Source organism: Chanos chanos, chromosome 8, assembly GCF_902362185.1.
Source record: "Chanos chanos chromosome 8, fChaCha1.1, whole genome shotgun sequence".
NCBI classification, from domain to species: Eukaryota; Metazoa; Chordata; class Actinopteri; order Gonorynchiformes; family Chanidae; genus Chanos; species Chanos chanos.
The window spans coordinates 14,717,522-14,735,581 of record NC_044502.1 but is presented as its reverse complement, the minus strand read 5'-3'; the positions used below and the strand labels follow the sequence as shown (position 1 = coordinate 14,735,581).

The 18,060-nt window shown below is 42.4% G+C and overlaps 1 protein-coding gene across 1 annotated transcript in view; it reads left to right on the top strand.

Annotated features, from left to right (window-relative positions):
- The window catches only part of slit1b (slit homolog 1b (Drosophila)), a 43,050-nt gene that overhangs the window by 7,535 nt on the left and 17,455 nt on the right, over positions 1-18,060 (top strand). Inside the window, exons 4-14 of the mRNA XM_030782888.1 lie at positions 1,025-1,096; positions 10,492-10,563; positions 10,684-10,755; positions 10,917-10,988; positions 12,259-12,422; positions 13,018-13,162; positions 15,240-15,311; positions 15,452-15,523; positions 16,324-16,395; positions 16,651-16,794; positions 17,278-17,441. Coding sequence (XP_030638748.1) covers positions 1,025-1,096; positions 10,492-10,563; positions 10,684-10,755; positions 10,917-10,988; positions 12,259-12,422; positions 13,018-13,162; positions 15,240-15,311; positions 15,452-15,523; positions 16,324-16,395; positions 16,651-16,794; positions 17,278-17,441 — 1,121 coding nt within the window. The remainder of the gene's footprint in view (positions 1-1,024; positions 1,097-10,491; positions 10,564-10,683; positions 10,756-10,916; positions 10,989-12,258; positions 12,423-13,017; positions 13,163-15,239; positions 15,312-15,451; positions 15,524-16,323; positions 16,396-16,650; positions 16,795-17,277; positions 17,442-18,060) is intronic.

Genomic DNA, 18,060 nt, shown 5'->3' with positions numbered 1-18,060 from the left:
GGTCTAAGAGGGACATAAGGCCCAAACATGATGAAAATATCAAACTGAGTATAACAGAAACAAACAGAGTCAGAGAAAGGCTCAGGGCCTGGTGAGTCTTAGAACTGCTAAAGCTGTTACTGCCTGCCTCAGTCAGAGTTGAACCCAGATTCCTGTTTAATTCTGCCACTCCTCATGGTCCAATCAGTGTGAGTGTGTGTGTGTATTATTGAAATTAATTTAAAACCTGTCATTCAATCTATGCAAAAGAAGAAACATTTGAGAAATCCTTTTCTCATTTTGTCCTATTCTTTCCACTCATTCTTATTATTCTGTTCATTCTCTTAACCTTTGTCTGCTATATGGCCTGATTGTAAGTCTTTGCTCAGTGTTTGTTGGTACCTGAGGTGGTGTGTGAAGGATGACCTTGCGTCACAGAACAAGAGGCAGGACAGGTGCTGTGCGATGCCAAAGACTGTAGATTTTATTTGTTTCACACGGTGATTCTCCAAGTGATGAGGGTCCCAAACCAGCCAGTAACAGGTGCCACCAAACCAAAAAAACAATAAAAAAAAAACTATTTCCCTCAAAAATGAAAATAATAATAATGATGATCAATGGGAAGAAAAAAAAAAGTCAAAATCCTGGAATATTGGTGGATTTTCCCACCAAAAACACTAATTTTCTGTAGCAGCTCAAAGGCACTTAAAACCATATTGACTGCACAACTAGTGTTGATAACTGTACTGACAGTGAATTTCTAAATAAATTATTTTCAGACGAAATTAAAAAGGATAAAAAAAGACCCATGTCTTCTCAGGGCAGGGTTGTCTGAATTGTTTGGAACCATTCTCACTCATTCTTTACTCATTCATTCTCACAGAAGGTGGGATGACACAAAGACATGTGCTCTTGGTAAAAAAAAGACAGGATGAAATGTCATTTTCACTCATTCATTTGGCAGTGACCTTGTGTGTGTATGTTTGTTGACCTTGTATGTGTGTGTGTGTGTGTGTGTGTGTGTGTGTATGTGTTGTCCTCTCAGGCGCCTGAACAGAAATCGACTCCAGCATCTTCCAGAGCTGCTGTTCCAGAACAACCCAGCTCTCTCTCGACTGTGAGTACCATTGTGTGCTTTTGTGTGTAATTGTGTGTGAAAAGCCTTTTAAATGAACTCCGAATTCAAAGCTGTCTGTGTGTGTGTGTGTTTGTGAACAGCCCCTGGCTGTAAATTCCACAGGTGCAAAATTCTCCCTCTTTCTCATTCTCTTTCTTTCTCTCGATACATATATATATATATATATATATATATATATATATATATATATATATATATATATATATATATATATGGAGACAGAGTTTTTGCTCTTACACTTTTTGACTTAGTGTTGTTCTGGGCTGAGCTGTTGTACCGCTGCCTAGTGATGGCAGGAGTCTGACACACACACACAAACAAACACACACACACAGAGATATGTTCAGAGATGCAGAGATAAGTAAACCTTAACTGCTGTTTAATTAGCTGCTGATTCCTATAAGTGGATGCAGTGTGACAGCTGTCTATGACATCTTGATTAACCGTCTCTCTTATTTCTACGGAAATCTACTAGTTAGTCTACTCTAACACTTATTTCAACCGAAAAAAAGAGGTAGAGTATTTATCACTCCATCATGAGAGGAGTCAGGTCTGATTTGCTTACTTACAGAGACAGTTAGAGAGCGAGAGGAGGAAGAGGGAAGAAAAGCAGACAAAGCTGGAGGAGAAGAGTTGAGTAAGAAAGCATGAGATGTGGGCAACAATAAAGACATAAAGAGACAAAGAGAGAGTGAGAGAGAGAAGGAGGAGAGAGGAGGAGAGAGAGAGAGAGGGTAGAACATGTGCAGACAAAGAAGAGAACAGAGGTGGGATGGATGCATGGGAACAAGTTAGAGAACAGCTGTGTGTGTGTGTGTATGTGTGTGTGTGTGTGTGTGTGTGTGTGTGTGTGTGTTGGGGGGGCGGGGGGTTGGATAGCTGTTTGTTTTTGTGCCATTTCACTGTCTTCCTCATTAGAGAGTCACCATATGGAGCTGGCACATTTTGTCAGTCAACACACACACATACAAACATACACATTACCTAGCGGGAACAATCCAACATTTTCTTGATGGAATTTATGACGCCTGTTTTGGAATGGACGGATACACACACCCACACGCATTCACATGCAGGTTCCCATATGTGCGCTGGGGGGCAGATGACAGCAGCTGTAAAGAAACCAGGTCAGATTGGTTGATGCTATATATTTGTGTGTGTGATACCATGGTAACTATGCCTATCCTGCTTTCACATTCTTTACCTCTCCCTACAGCCTCCCTCTCTCTCTCTTTCTCTTTCTCTGTCTGTCTGTCTGTCTGTCTCTCCCTCCTCTCTCTCCATTATCCTGCCTGTCCTCGTCTAAAGGTAGAATTTTGTCAATTTCTCTCACTCTCTGTCATCTGTTTTGTGTTTCTCTCTGTCTGCACACCCAAAAGTCCTGCTTTTTGTCAAGGTCTCCCAGAGACTGGGAGCCTAGCTAGGTCACCAAGTCCCAGTTAAACCTCTCAGAACAGGGGCACAAAACGAAGACCTCCCTGTGCTGGAAGTGTGTGTGTGAGTGTGAAGTGACAGCCACGCATTTCTTTTTTTTAATAAAACACACATGCACACACACTCTCTCTTCAGCATAGCACAACATGTTGTAATACAGCCTGTCTGACAGAGTAGCTTTTAATCAAATGTCTGTCGTTGTGTATTTTCCAGCCAGTAAACAAATGACCACAGCAATGACTGTTGATGTCTGATCAGACGATTTGTCTCTCTATTCTGACGCCTCTGTGTAAAAAGGAGTTTCAAAGAGCTAATTGTCACCATGGGAGTATTCCTTGCTCATTTAGACCCAGCTAATTAAGAGAGTGACAAAGAGAGTGAGTAACGGGGCCAACAGATAATTACTAGTGGATCTTAATGAGTGTGTCAAGTCTCACTCAACCGTGACGCATTATAGAGCTTATTTACACTGATTGACTGCTCACACGCCCCCCCCCCCCCCTCTCTTTCTTTCTCTGTGTGTGTGTGTGTGTGTATAAAGTGCTCATTAGTCGGACAAGCTTGTTGGTTTACAGGTAAAAAGTCTGGATCCTCAAGGATGTGCTTAAATGTCCCACATACACAATCACACACACACACATCATATATACGTGTGCATGGACATGCTGTCTGGGAGTTATGCCAGCAGAGGAGACATGAAAAAACACACATGTAGACACATTTTTCTCTTACAATCTTCATCACTTTCCTTATACTGACTGTAATAGTGCAGTCAACTTTGGAGCATTCTTAACACATAAGCCTCACTCTCTCTCTCTCTCTCTCTCTCTCTCTCTCTCTCTCTCTCTCTCTGTCTCTCTCTTTGTGACAGTACAAAGATTGTGAACTTTCTCTCTTTCATACTCGTTAACACAGTATTTAATTTCCCACGTTAAGAGGCCTGTGTGTCACTCCTGTCATCTGTACACTTTCATTCATCATTGTTAAAACGTTCTTCCTAATCTCCCACTGCCTGTGATCAAACCACAGAAATCAGACAGGATTTGACACAGTGGATGTGTGTTATTGTTTTCTGACTCATAATTACGCTGGCTCCCTTCCCTGATATATGTTTATGTCTTTGTCAGAGCCATAATTGGATTGGGATTTGGGCCGGAGGAGTCACTGTAACTGTTTGGCACACACACGCGCACACACACACACACACACACACACACACATATATATATATATATACATGCTAAAAGCTTGGTGCTATGGTGATAGAGGCCTGGGAAAGAAAGAACACAGCTTTTTGTTTTTCTCCGTCTTTTTGCTTAAAGTGAGAGGAGTGTTTCAAACACTGATCAGTCACGGATGCCTTCTTGTCACAAACACACACACATTCTCTCTCTCACACACGCACACACACATGCACACCCCCCCCCCCACACACACGCATGTGTGCATGCTCTCCATGTGAAAAGTAAGTCTCTCTCTCTGTTTTTCTTTTTTTTTATCTCTGCCAGCACCCATGCTTCCTCCCTGTCTCTTTCTTTTTCCCAGACATGCTGTTTAATGGAGCTAATGTCTTTCATATTAAAGCCTCACACACAGGCACTAAAACAATTACTCTGTCTGAAAAACGTTGACTTTCAAAAAAAAATCTTCTGCTATCTGTCAGCTGTCTTTTGTCTGTCTTTATCAGCCAATCAAAACTCCTCCGTTTAGAGTGATCCCTGCCAACACTTGAGAATTTGCTCAGTGTTCATCAGGCCAGTGTGGGGAATGTTCCGGAAACTTGCCTTTGTTTTTCTATAGTCCAGAGTATGCAGCTCAAAGCTCAAAGCTTTTGGCAGCTGGACGTGAATGGGAGAAAACCCCTGTGGAAATACTCATGTTTTGAAATGGTTAATGGTATAGTGGTGTTGGAATCAGCCTTTTCAATATTAAGAATTAGTGGTTTGTTCAGTGACAGGAAGGGGGATATTGTGAGATTTTAGAGGAAAATGTGAGGGTAGAGAGACATAGAGAAGATGAAAAGAAAGCTAGCAGGTGAGTTTATTGGAGATAAATGTACAGAAGAATAAACTGAAAGAAAGAAAAAGGGAGAGAATGTTCTAGAAAGAGAGCGTACATTTTAATTGTTATGAGCGTAGTTGCTGAGGTATGGTTCTCATTTATAGCTGAAGCTACTGATAACTAAACGACTTGAAATTCAGAGTTCGGAGTGTTCTGCTTTTCTTTTTTTCTTTTGTTCCTCACTGGTTTACACTTTCTCTCTCTCTCACTGTCTCTCAGAGTTTTGAATTGTATCGTGTTTGTCTGAGCTGGAGCTGTTTCAGTGAGTGAAAGTCCTCTGGACTTGCTCCCTGTGTGGAGTTTCATTTCCTTCAGCAAACAACACATCAAAAATGGCTGGGAAAAAGGAAAAAAAAAAAAAAGCAAACACTGTTGAGGTGAAGAAAAGAGCAACAGAGAGATTCCAGACTGCCATGTCATTCTCTGTCCTATCACCCCCACATTTGTGTTAAGCCTTTTTTCCCACTCATCCTTCCTTTCATCCTTTGCTTCTTGCTGCTGTCCTCCAGGGTTTTTTCAATTAAGCTCCACAGTCCTGCTGCCATGTCTTGTGTATTTGCGAAGGAAACACAGTGTTCAAATTATTCTCTCTCTCTTTCTCTCTCTCTTTCTCTCTCTCTCTCTCTCTCTCTCTCTCTCTTTCTCTCTCTCTCTCTCTCTCGCTCTCTATCTGTCTGTTTGCTCTGTTTTCAAAGAGACATTTGCCAGGTTGGAAAACACAGCAAAGACAAACTGACTTAAATCGAACAGTGGTTTCCATAGCATTAGTCTCTCTCATTCTCAGGGTGGTCTAGGTCATCTCCTTCTCAGGGTGCCATTGGGATTGTGGCAGTCTGTCCTTGCCTTGGTTGATGGTTAAGGGATAAATGTTCACTTATCCGACACAGAAGTGTTTGCAAGGATCTTCATTAGTGGACGTGTTCTTTGACATGTACGACAGCATGTCTTTGACATGTAGTGACAGCTTTGTGCACATTTTTTGACAACTGCACATATGAGCATGCAGGTGTGTGAATACATCTGTGTGTGTGTGTGTGTGTGTGTGTGTGTGTGTGTGTGTGTAAAATGCAAGTTTCACATTTGAAGGCACAAGGCCCCTTCTCCTGTCTTCTCCTCCATCTGTTCTGACAAGTCTTTGCTGTGGGGCTGGATCTCACTAAGTAACATATAACCATGAGAGTTTTCAGAGAAGCAAATCTTCCCTCACACAAATCACATCACCATGATGTTTATCCCTGTGTAAAACAGCTGAAAAGGCAAAGTGGAAAAAGTCAGTCATAATTGTTATTCCTCAGACAGAATCTGTTTCTCTCTCCCTGTCTCTCTCTCTCTCTCTCTCTCTCTCACACACACACACACATGCTCATAGAGAAGGAGGGAGAGAGGAGGAGAGGGGGATCACTGCTGGCAGTGACTGCTGTATTTATGTGTGGGCACGTTTGTTTCTCTAGTGTTTTGTGATAGCTATGTAGTAAAGATACCATTAATATCTCTTATATTTTGGGATTACATTAAAAACGCCATGAGTGACGCACACACTTATCTCTCTAGCGGTAATGTGTTCCCTCACTCCCCCCTTTCTCAAATTCTCTTTTGTTTCCCATCATCCTTCCATCTTTCAAGCCACCAGAGAAAGCACTTAAACACCCTCTGGGATGGAGAGAACGAGGTGAGAAAGAGGGTAGAGGATAAAGGGAGATGGAGAAAGAGAGAGAGAGAGAGAGAAGAGGTGAAAAATAGACAGCTGAATGCAGCAGAAATGACAGAATGAGAGAGAGAGAGAGAAATTTTGATCTTTTTACGCACCGCTGTCTTGAGTTCATAAGGTCAGAGACAGTGCAGTGCTATCAAATATTCATATGTTTATAGTGTGAAATGCTTCCCCTCACACCGTTACAGTCTAACCGAAAGAATATTCCGGAAAGAAAAAGAACTACCATGTAGGTCGTAATCATGGGGGGAAAGCATAACTGTGGGGATTTTAGCTTCTCTCACAGTGCGAAATATGAAACAGACAGACTGAACCCGAGAACAAAAAGACAACAGTGAAAGAGTGGCTTTTAAAGGGATGAACAAAATCCTGACTCTCAGAGGTGAGTGATGTGATGATAGACAAGGTAAATATAATAGATAGCTGTGTGTTGTCTTTGGTCACTCTCTTTCACACACACAGCTGGGATCTTCTCCCATTGTTCTCCAACCCTTAACCTACCACAGTTCACCCAGCTGGGAAGCCCCTAATCGCTTAGCAACTGACTGCGTGGCAACCTGTGTCTAAGAATTCTCCACCTCAGATCTGCCGAGGAGTTTTTGGGAAGCGTGAAAGACTAATTCTTTCAGAGTTTCATATTCCCTCCTCAAGGGGTCTCTTGGCCAGCCGGAGATTTGTTGAATAACTGCAGAGTTATGAGATAATGTGGATGTGTGTGTGTCCACTAAACAAAAACGTTTCTTTCTTCTTTGGAGCTTTTTTTTTCACTTGCTACAATTGTTTTCCATCAGTTTTCTCTCTCTCTCTCTCTCTCTCTCTCTCTCTCTCTCTCCCTCTCTTACTCACACACACATACTTTCCTTCCCTGTCTTTTCTTTTTCTAATTGTCGGATGAAATCATTCAACCACTTACTTTCACACTTAATCCACCTCCTGACCCTGCTGCTGCCCTCTATGCCTGTCAGAGAGACATATTCACACACACACACACACACACATGGACACAGACTGGAAATATCCGTCATTTATCTCACACAGAAGCAGAACATGTGGGAGAGCTGTAATGGAGACAGGTGAATGGGTTTGTCATGTCTATTCAACTTGGCAGAAACCTCATATAGGAAATTGAAAGTGGGGGGGAGGGCAATCTTTTGTCTGCTTTCTGTTGCCCCCCCTATCTCTGATTGAATAGTCTGAGACCTGCCCTCCATTGTCCCTAAAAACCACAGCACAGATCTCACTCGTTTGTTCTGGGAGAAGTCGGAAGCTCGGGATGTTAGCGCAGCTCTTCGTGGGAAATCCATCATTTACCGTACGTCAAATGGGCGAATCATAAGAGTCGTATACAAAACCTTCAGAGAATGTTTTCCTGTAGGTTTATTATACAGAGAAAAAAGTATAAAAGAAAGTGCACCATTACACTCCTATAGGTCAGTATGTCAGACTCACCGCTGTGCTCCCTTGGCTTCCTTTATTCCTTCACAAAAGAGATTTTTCATTGGAATGAAAGTAAAGGACATTTTGTGTATGCATATCTGAATGTGTAGAAAAGGGCCTTTTGAAATTTTGTAAACAAATTCCTCAGAGATGCATAGACCCCTGGTACTAAAGAACATTTTATTTATACTCAGCTCAGCAGGGTGTAAGAGATAGTGAGAGAGAAAGAAAGTGAGCAAAATAAAAGAGAGAGAGAGAGAGTGAGGGACGGAGCGATTCAAATCAGACAAGAGTGTCTCTACACAACAGGCAGTCTGCTCAGAAGTGCGACTGTTTGTGTGTGTGTGTGTGTGTGTGTTTAATAAGAGTGAATTCAATGGAAATGGTTTGTGTGGAGCACATGGAGATCTTGAGATTTGACTTTTTCTCCCTCTGAATAAGGAAAGAGTTTGTGATTCACACATACATATTCCTCTGTATTCATGCACACAGTGAGTCTGGTAGGAGAGCTGTGGTCTGGCAGACACACACACAAACTGACAAATGGGCTCGTGATCTGAAACACGGTTCTGGTCATATGTGGTTGGTGTGTGTGTGTGTGTGTGTGTGTGTGTGAAAGAGAGAGAGAGAGAGAGAGAGGGGAAGACAGACAGAGACAGAGAAACAGAGAATGTGTCTATCTCAGTGTACACAAATGAGTGTGAGAAAGAGAGGTAAAGAGAGAGAGAGAGCGTGTTGTGTGTGTTTATCAGGGAGAGAAAAGGGTGTATGTGTCTGTATCTGTGTATGAGTATCGTGAGTATATTGTGCTTAAAAAGGAAAGTGAAACCAATTGTTTGTAGAAGACACAACACTGGAGGATGCAAAACATACAAACACGCATTTAGAAAGACGCACAAGTTACTAATAAATTGAATTACATACAATCTTCCTTAAAATGTTTATGGTGTAAAAAAAAAACTTTTTTTCTCTTTTAGTCAGTCTCCCTTTCTCTCTCTCTCACTCTCTGTCTCTCTCTCTCTCTCTCTCTCACACACACACACACACAAACACACACACGAACACACACAAACCTCTCATCTTTCTTGCAGGACTCCCTGCTGTCTGTCTGATTCTTTGTGCTGGTTCAGTGACTCTCACCTCCCACTCAAATGAAGCAGAAAACCTGAGCGGATGATTGCATCTTAACACTCTCTCTCTCTCTCACACACACACACACACACACACGCCTCAGATCTTTTATATCTGTTCTGAATGATAATATGTAGCTAGAGTTATGGCATCCAATTACAGTATGCATTAACCTTGTCTTAAAAGAAAAAAACAGCAATTGTCAAACCAAATGTGTTTTTCCAGCCATTGTACATGCAATTAAAAGATCTTGTTTGAGTGATTGTAATGTTTTCTCAGATAGGTATAAACTGGCATTTGTTTAAACAAATTGGTCAGACGCAGTCAAACGATGTTTAGAATTTATTGATTTTCTTTAAATTCTTTGTGCAGCTGTCGCTGACTCTATTATAGCACACGTAACCTCCAAATCCTTGTTCCACCATACCCAGTCTGCGCCAACAATATTCTGACATCCTCAACCCTTCCCTGGGATTATGTTGTCACTGGGGGCCCAGGCTCTTCCCACACATACAGGCCCTAACGAATACAGCATTATTACAAGAGTTTAATCAATCAAACTAAACTAGAGAGTCATTGGTTATGATGCAGATCAGTTAGACATCTCATTTTCCCTCACTGAGCAGTGTTTAAGCCCTGTAGTCTGAAAGAGTCTTTATGGAGCTGATCTTGTTGCGTGTGTTCATTTTCATTAGAGATAGTGTAGACTAAAGTGATTAGCGAGGCTACATTTTCAGTGTGTTTGGAAGTTCTGGGTTTTGTCAGGGCTTATTGAGTAGTCTCTATGGTTTTTGACCAGTGAATGCTTTCTGTTGGAGATAAGAGCTGATAGCTGATCTCAGATAAAGTTTTAGGAAGTCATATCTGTTTGTAAATGCTCCTAACTGTTTCAGAGGTCTGGTCTGGTCTCTCCTCTCCTCTCCTCTCCTCTCCTCTCCTCTCCTCTCCTCTCCTCTCCTCCTTTGTTTGAAATGATGTTAGACTGCACCATTCCGAAACCCAAGCAAGTTTTTCTTCCCCTCTCAGTGAAGTGACCGTCTTTGAAAAGTTTGGATGGTGACTTGTGTTAGCTGGATCACAAATAGAGAATTTTCCCCCACATGTCCAGTCATGCCAGAGGATTTTTAATGTCATGTTGTTCAGAGAGGGCGAGACGGGGAGAGACAGTCTGAGTCAGAGGCAGTAAACCTGAAATAGACACACGTACACAAACCCACACACACGCACACACACACACAGAACAAAACCAGAAACCAGAACTTTGAAAATGCTCCACACTTCACTCTCTATCTCTGGGAACACAGGAATAATACAAAATGATAGAAGAAGACATCAATTTGAACACAAAGAAACATTGCTAGCATCTGTTTATTGTGTTCTGCAATAATGCATTTAGTCTTTGCATGTGATGTATACTGTGTGGGACATTTCTATTTGTACTGGTTCTTTATATACACTTGACATATATACAGTGATACTTACTATACACAGGTATCTGAACACATTGCAGGTGCTGGTGATGTGTGGGTAACAACATCCTTCAGCTGAGGGAGTTATTTGTTTAAGAGGTTTTTGTTTCTTTTCTGAATTATGTCGGCAGGGACTTGAGTGAAAATGCGATTCAGGCAATACCAAGGAGAGCTTTCAGGGGTGCCACTGACATCAAAAACCTGTGAGTGGAGAATCTCACACACATAGACACACATACACACATGCACACACACACACACATTTATGTATTATATTCATATATTTCAGTGTTTCAGTGTGTTTGTGTGTGTGTTTACGTTAGGCAACTGGACAAGAACCACATCAGCTGTATTGAGGATGGAGCTTTTCGTGCAATGAGAGCCCTGGAGGTCCTGTAAGTACAAAAGACTGTGTGTGTGTGTGTATGTGTGTTCATGTACTCATGTTTGGTTGCAAAACATATATTTAAACCAGATAAGTGCTTACTCACTCTTTCTCTCTCTCTCTTTCTCTCTCTCTCTCTTTTCCTCTCTCTCTTTCCTTTTTTCTCCTCAGCACACTGAATAACAATAACATCACCACCATTCCTGTGTCCAGTTTTAACCACATGCCCAAGCTACGAACTTTGTAAGTCAAATGTCTCTTTGCTTCATCCAGAACCCTTTCCTTGTGTCCCTTGACACCCCCCCCCCCAAACCTCCATCTGAAACCAATATCTGAGACCTAGTCCTATCAGCTAACAGAAGATCTCTAAATATAAACCCTATCAATATTCCTCTGTCTCACTTTATCAATAGCCTTACCTCTTTTTTCCCTCAAGATCAATACCAGCATTAACCATGTTCTCAATCAATACCTTTATTCTGTTAAAGTCTGTGGGTGATACCCGCACCCAGTGTCCTCATATTAGCCTTCATGCTGTTAGTTGTTACATTTATCCAATCGTTTCTGTCCAATCAACGCTCGGGTCACGGCCTGAAACAAGGGAAAGTTGGTAAGGACGGAGAGGGGATTAGGTTTCAGCCCGTTTTCCAAATGGCTCCGATTGGGTCACCACCTCACCCACAGAAAGACATTCTTTCGTCTGCCCACCCCCCCACCCTACCACTCCGCACACCACTGCTTGCATTGTGGGGGGAAATTTCAGGAACATTGTGTCCCTGTCAGCATGGAGAAAGAGACCCCTTAAAGACCCAGTTGTTTCTTTTCTCCAAAACCAGTTGTCAGTAAGCACCAAATTATAAACAGTTCAAGAACTGGCTCTAGAATGTAATCAGTCTGGGTTATGGTGGAGACGTGTCAGCTTCAATTCAATTAAGTGTGGTTCAGAACAACAGTGATAATGTCACTGGTTAGGGTAGCTGTGGTTTTGTCTTCGTGTTGCTGGATTGTGGTGGAGTGGAGGGTTTTTGTTCCCACTGTGAGAAAGGAGACTGAGGTAACAAATGGAAATCCTTAACAGACGCAAATCCTCAAACTCCCAGTGCCGCCAGGAGCAAAAGCTACTGGAAATTTAGAGATTGTTCAGCAAAGAAATATGCAATGTAACTAAAATAATGTAAATTCCCACGGTTTAAGAAGTAAGGTCAAGGCTTTGTTCATCAAGGGTGTTCTGAGGCAATTTATGGTTCCAGCTTTTGCCCATGTTGAGAGACACAGATACACACATTTGAACGGATACACACATTGAGAAAGCGGAATTTTTCACTCAGCCGGACAACTGGAGTAAACGTGGAGTCAAAAATCACGACTGTCCAATAATAGATAAGCTTATTAGCAATTCTATTGGTCTGCCAAACCTGTGTAATTTACACCTTTCCTCGGCCATCTCACAGATCTTTCTCTGGCGCAGTGTATCTTGACATGAGCTTCCTAACCCTCGTCTCCTCTTCTTCAGCCGGCTCCATTCCAACAGCCTGAGGTGTGACTGTCACCTGTCCTGGTTGTCCCAGTGGCTCAGAGAGAGGCCAACGCTGGGCCTGTACACACAGTGCAGCTCCCCGCCCAGCCTACGTGGAGTCAACCTCGCCGAGCTTCAGAAAAAAGAGTTCACCTGCGCAGGTTCAGCCATTCAGATAAGGCGAAGAGCAAACTCACTCGTTCACAGTTATTTAAATAGGACTTGTTCCTCTCTGTCTCATGAATTACTTCACAGGCCATTCTTGGCTTTTGATTTTTTTTGTTGCGCCAAAGCAAAGACACATCATTATTCATCAGAGGCTTTGGGTTGGAGTCCATTAGAGCAGGCAGTAGGCTGATGAAACTCATAACCTGAAAGTAGCGTAGTTAACTTTTCCAGGCAGACTTAGACTTTCACCTGGAGATTCACCTGAAGTCACTGCCCGGTAAGGGAGTCCCTTGCCAAATCCAGAACCTTTCACCACCTCAATCCTTTCATGAGTCTTCCCAGGCAGATCTGAATGTATTAGATAGACATCGGCTACATGAATTGGACTCCACGTGTCTCCCCCTACTGGTTCATAATGTAATCCTCTGTGTTACCAAAAGCCATCCAGGCATTTTCTAACTGGATTTGAATTGCCGAGGACAAGGCCTTAGTAGACTGGACCAGTAGGGTGACTTTAGAATACATGAGTGTATTGTTATGAGTTTTGGTGGGATGATTTTGGGTATGTTCTTCATCTCTCCTGTGAAGGAATCCTAGATGTTAGTCCTCAGCCCTGCGGCCTGGCGTCGGGCTCCTGTCCTCCCATGTGCACATGCAGCAACAACATCGTGGACTGTCGCGGGAAGGGTCTCACCGCCATCCCAGGCAACCTGCCCGACGGCATGACAGAGATGTGAGTAAAACGCTCAGAGAAAATGCACGTCTGAGAGAGCGAAAATGAAAGTAAACAGGGTTTGAAAAGTTTTCAGAGAGAAGAGGGGAATCAGATTTTTTTTTTTAAAAATCTGAACTCTTATATTCTACATTCTTGAATTCTTGGATGATATAAACATAAAGACAGTTAGCATGCTGCTGATGGTGATGCTGGTGCTGATGTTGATGAGAATGGATAAGACTGATTAAATTAAGACTGAAGTTAGGCTGAGGTGCTAATGATGAAAGAACTCACACTAATGCGAGACACTATGTACACATGCTTTGCTACAAGTCCAAGGTGTGAAATGGAGGATGTTGCATAAAGAGCTAAACGGATGCGATTTGAGAAAAAATGATCTTTATAGATTGTTAGTTCTATAATGTGGAGAATCAACGGAACAGGGTAAAACACAACACAGTCAGCTCAGTCCTGAGGGGGTGTGAAACCAGGGGAATAAAGAAAAAAACACTCAGACATGAATACACATCTTATCAATCACCACAGTGAATACAGAACAGAAATGTGCTGAACTTCATGGACCACTTAAAGCATGATTTATATTCCATACAGTGGTTTTCCAGACTTTGTGTGAAAAGGTCTTACTACATGTTAAACATTTAACCTTTAACCCCAACCCTTGTCTCCACTCCACCTCAACAGCTGTAGGAGTTTGACCTCTTTTGACCCCGCTGGTATGTGGGCGTCCATTGTAGATATACCCATGACATTGCCTCACGCCAAAATCAATGCCCTCTACTCACAGTAGCCATGGTAATGGCCTCTGAGTGCAGTATCCATGGCAATACTATTAGAGAAGATGGTGTCCTTGGTATTTTTTTTATATATATATATAAATTAACAGGAGAGCGAGAGGGCTGACCCCAGGGTTGATCAAGATTCGATTCCTTTAAGTTCATTTAAATTTAGTCGGTTCAGTAGAGATCAGACTCATTAGCCAAAGATTGTCAAACCTGACAATCTGATAGAGGGCTAATTTGAAAAATGCCCTTTTCTCAGAATTCAAAAGTAACCTTGAGTTTCCTCCTTTCCTGGCTGAGATTTTCGATTATTTACATAATTCCTATAATTTTAATACCACAGGTTCTAACATTTGATCATTAATCTCTGTGGACGTGTCAGGTTTGTGCAGTAGTTTTTATATGTTCAGACCATATTCAGCTGAAACTTCAGTTCTTCTTAAAATCTGTGTGATTTAATGTCTATGGTCAGAAACAGGCAAAGAGAGACCGATTGAGTTTAAGATTGGACGCTGAAGGTGTTTTGGGTTTCAGTAATCGTAAATATTGGCTTTTGAGACAGCAGAGTGGTCAGAGAACTGAAGGAAAAAAGAAGGAATAATGGCCTTGTAATGTTTTGTCTTATGGTAGTTTGGCAGCTTTGCAGGTGAAAAATTCCCTCCCGTCAGTGAAACCCTACTATTGAAGTGCTAGTTTGATTTGGCTCTGCTGAAAAGAGGCAGCCAAGCCTGCCGCCATTTTGGCTCAAGTCAAAGAGCTCTCAGTGAAATACTGTTGGTTTGCTATCATGAGGATGAATGACAACAGTGAGTAATGAGTGAGGGATATTTGCAAACAGAGAGAACTGGGCAGTTGCTATGGAGACAGTCGGTAGCCATCACATCAAACAGTGTAGTAAAATTATGTCACGCTAGCTGGCTTAATGCTAACCATCAGTACGGTGCAGTTTTAAAAGTATTGGGCAATACTGCCACACTTCTGAAAAACACAGCATGCGGAGGCATGATTTTTACAGCTGTACATGTGTTTGAAGCTTTATAATATATTTCTAGTGGAGGTACAAAGAAATATGATCATGTAGCAGAACTACAGCCAAAGTAATCGTCACTTTGTTGGCATAGTAACACCAAACAAAACAAAATTTACGGATGATGTATGTTATCAATTCCTTATGCACTGCTGATGGACATCATTCTCTCTCTGTCTCCGTCCTACACTCTGCCTCTTGTGCTCTCTCTCTCTGTCGCACTCTCTCTGTCGCTCTCTCTCTCTCTCTCTCTCTCTCTCTCTCTCAGTCGTTTGGAGCAGAATGGGATCAAGTCTATCCCTCCTGGAGCATTTTCCTCTTATAAGAGACTTCGCAGAATGTGAGTCACCTGCTCACCCCCTTTATGTATGTGTGTGTGTGTGTGTCTGTTTGTATGAGAGACAGGACAGTAGAGAGAGTCTCTGTGGGATCAAGGTGAAGTGTATAATGATTGTGTGTGTGTGTATATCTCTCCTTCAGTGACCTGAGTAATAATCAGATCTCTGAGATTGCTCCTGACGCCTTCCATGGCCTACGCTCCCTCAATTCACTGTGAGTTCACTCTGTCTGTGTGTGTGTACATGTGTGTGTGCGTGTGTGTGTGCGTGTGTGTGTGTTTAGTCAGACTGAGAGATAAAGACATAAAATGAACATAAAAATGCATTTGAGACTACGGGACTGGTTTTATAGTTGTATTTATGTGATTTTTGCATTACTGAGGGCTGAAATGTTGGCTTTATCTGTGCTTGTTTACATGTCATACACATCTGAAGCATATACACAGTAGTATCATATAAAACATGCTGATAAATAATGCAGACTATAGCAAAGACTAAGAGATCTGCTATGTGTTTCTGTAAACATCCATTTGTTATGAGTCTCTCTCTCAGCAGGAGGTCTGGGGAGACAGCTTTGTGTGTGTGTCACTGGATATCCTCTAGGACTAGCATAACATCTGATTGTATTATTTATGCGCACACGCGTGCGTCTGTGTGTGTGCGTGTGTGTGTGCGCGTGCTTATGTGTGTGTGTGTGTTAAGTTAAGAACTTCCAAAGCAGATGGAACCCTGCTGATGTGTTTGTATGAGTTGTGTGTCTGATCCAGTTTGTCAGAGTGCTGCTGGAGGGAACTGAACCACAGCATGCCTCTGTGTGTGTGTGTGTGTGCGCGTGCCTGCGTGTGTGCGTGCGTGCATATGTGCGTGCGTGTGTCTATGTGTGAGTGTGTGTGTGTGTGTATGCGTGCGTGTCTGTGTGTGAGTGTGTGTGTATTTATGTACTTAATGTGAAGACCTCTGCATTCTGAGCGGTTTGTTTAATGAGATGTGTGTTTTCTGTCTTTCTGTGTGTAGGGTTCTTTATGGGAATAAGATAACAGAACTGCCCAGAGGGGTGTTTGATGGACTGAGTGCTTTAGAGTTATTGTAAGTATTACAGCCTCTGGGATTTTGCTGAGAGGAACAAGTTTATTAGTGTTTATAGCACAGAATGCTGTACATGACAAATTTTTACTGTTTATAGGACAGATCGTCTAACATCACATATTCCCAATTAAACAATTCCGCTGATATACGTAGTTTCACTCGACTTAGCATGTGGATAGCCTGGGGCTATTTTTGTTTAGAGACCCTGACTCCACTTGTGTTTCTCTCCCTCTCCCTGTCTCTTTTGTCCCGTAGGCTCCTAAATGCCAATAAGATCCACTGTATTCGTGCCAATGCGTTTCAGGATCTGGAGAATCTGTCTCTCCTCTCCCTGTATGACAACAAAATTCAGAGTCTGGCCAAAGGCACCTTCAGCTCCCTGCGCTCAATCCAGACTCTGTGAGTGAACCACACACACTCACTGGCTCAGACACACATACTGTAGCTTTAGTGGTTAGAATTTAGATTCTCGCTCTCCTCTTTTTTTTTTATGATTTGTTCTTTGTTCAGGTCTTAAAAAATAACGGTAAAGGAAATGTGTTTGCACACAAGACAGTGAAAAAATGTAAGACAAAGCAAGACAGTATTGAGGAACATGGGAAGAATGTGCTCTCCTGTGTTATTGTGTAAAATAAGTCACTCCTACACCTTTTCTGTCCCAGTACCTTCTCAAGCCTTTTTGTTCTTTCCAGAATATTCTTTCTCTTAGGCTGTAATGATGTGAAAACAAACATTTCACACTATAAAAATATAAAATATTTCATTGCGCCGTGTTGTCTGTGATCTTGTAAACTCAAGACAATGAGTAAAAATTCTTCAGAATTTCTCTCTCTCTCTCTCTCTCTCTCTCTCTCTCTCTCTCTCTCTCGCCCCCCCCCCCAGTCATTTAGCTCAGAATCCCTTTGTGTGTGACTGTGGGCTGAAGTGGCTGGCTGATTTCCTGCGCTCTAACCCCATCGAGACCAGTGGAGCTCGCTGCTCCAGTCCCCGCCGCCTCGCCAACAAACGTATCGGACAGATCAAGAGCAAGAAGTTCCGCTGCTCAGGTAACACATACAGAGCACCTGGACACACACACATAAAACAAATGCAGTTCAGATTCCCATCATGTTCCAGAGTTCCTCCCGTGGGCTTACCCATATATATATTTGTGTGTGTGTGTGTGTGTGTGTGTGTGTGCGTTTCTGAGTGTTTCTGCGTGTTTGTGTACCATGTACTGGTATCTTTCTGGGTGCCGAAAGTCCCCAGTAAGGGGACATAATCTGACAGAAAGTGCCTGGTGGGGACCAAATGCTGGTCCCCACTAGGAGAACGTTTTTCTAAAGTATATTGTTGTTACTGATAAAACAAAAATTGTCAAAACATTTCTTTGCTTAAGGTTAAGGTTAGGGTTAGGGTTAGGGATAGGCATAGGTTAATATTCTTTAGTGACAGGATAGTGGGAGTAAATGGGAAGTCCCCACTAGGATATGAGTACAAACATGTGCGTGCGTGTGTGTGTGTGTGTGTGTTGAGGGCTGACAGCCAATCTCAGTGCCTAAATACAGCTGTACACACTCCACTACATAGTGGAGCCAGAGTGGCATGTCTCCCTCCTCTCCAGTTACACAGTTAAAGAGCCCAGTGAGCTCTGTACTGTTAACTCTGCTCTGTCTGCCTCTGCTA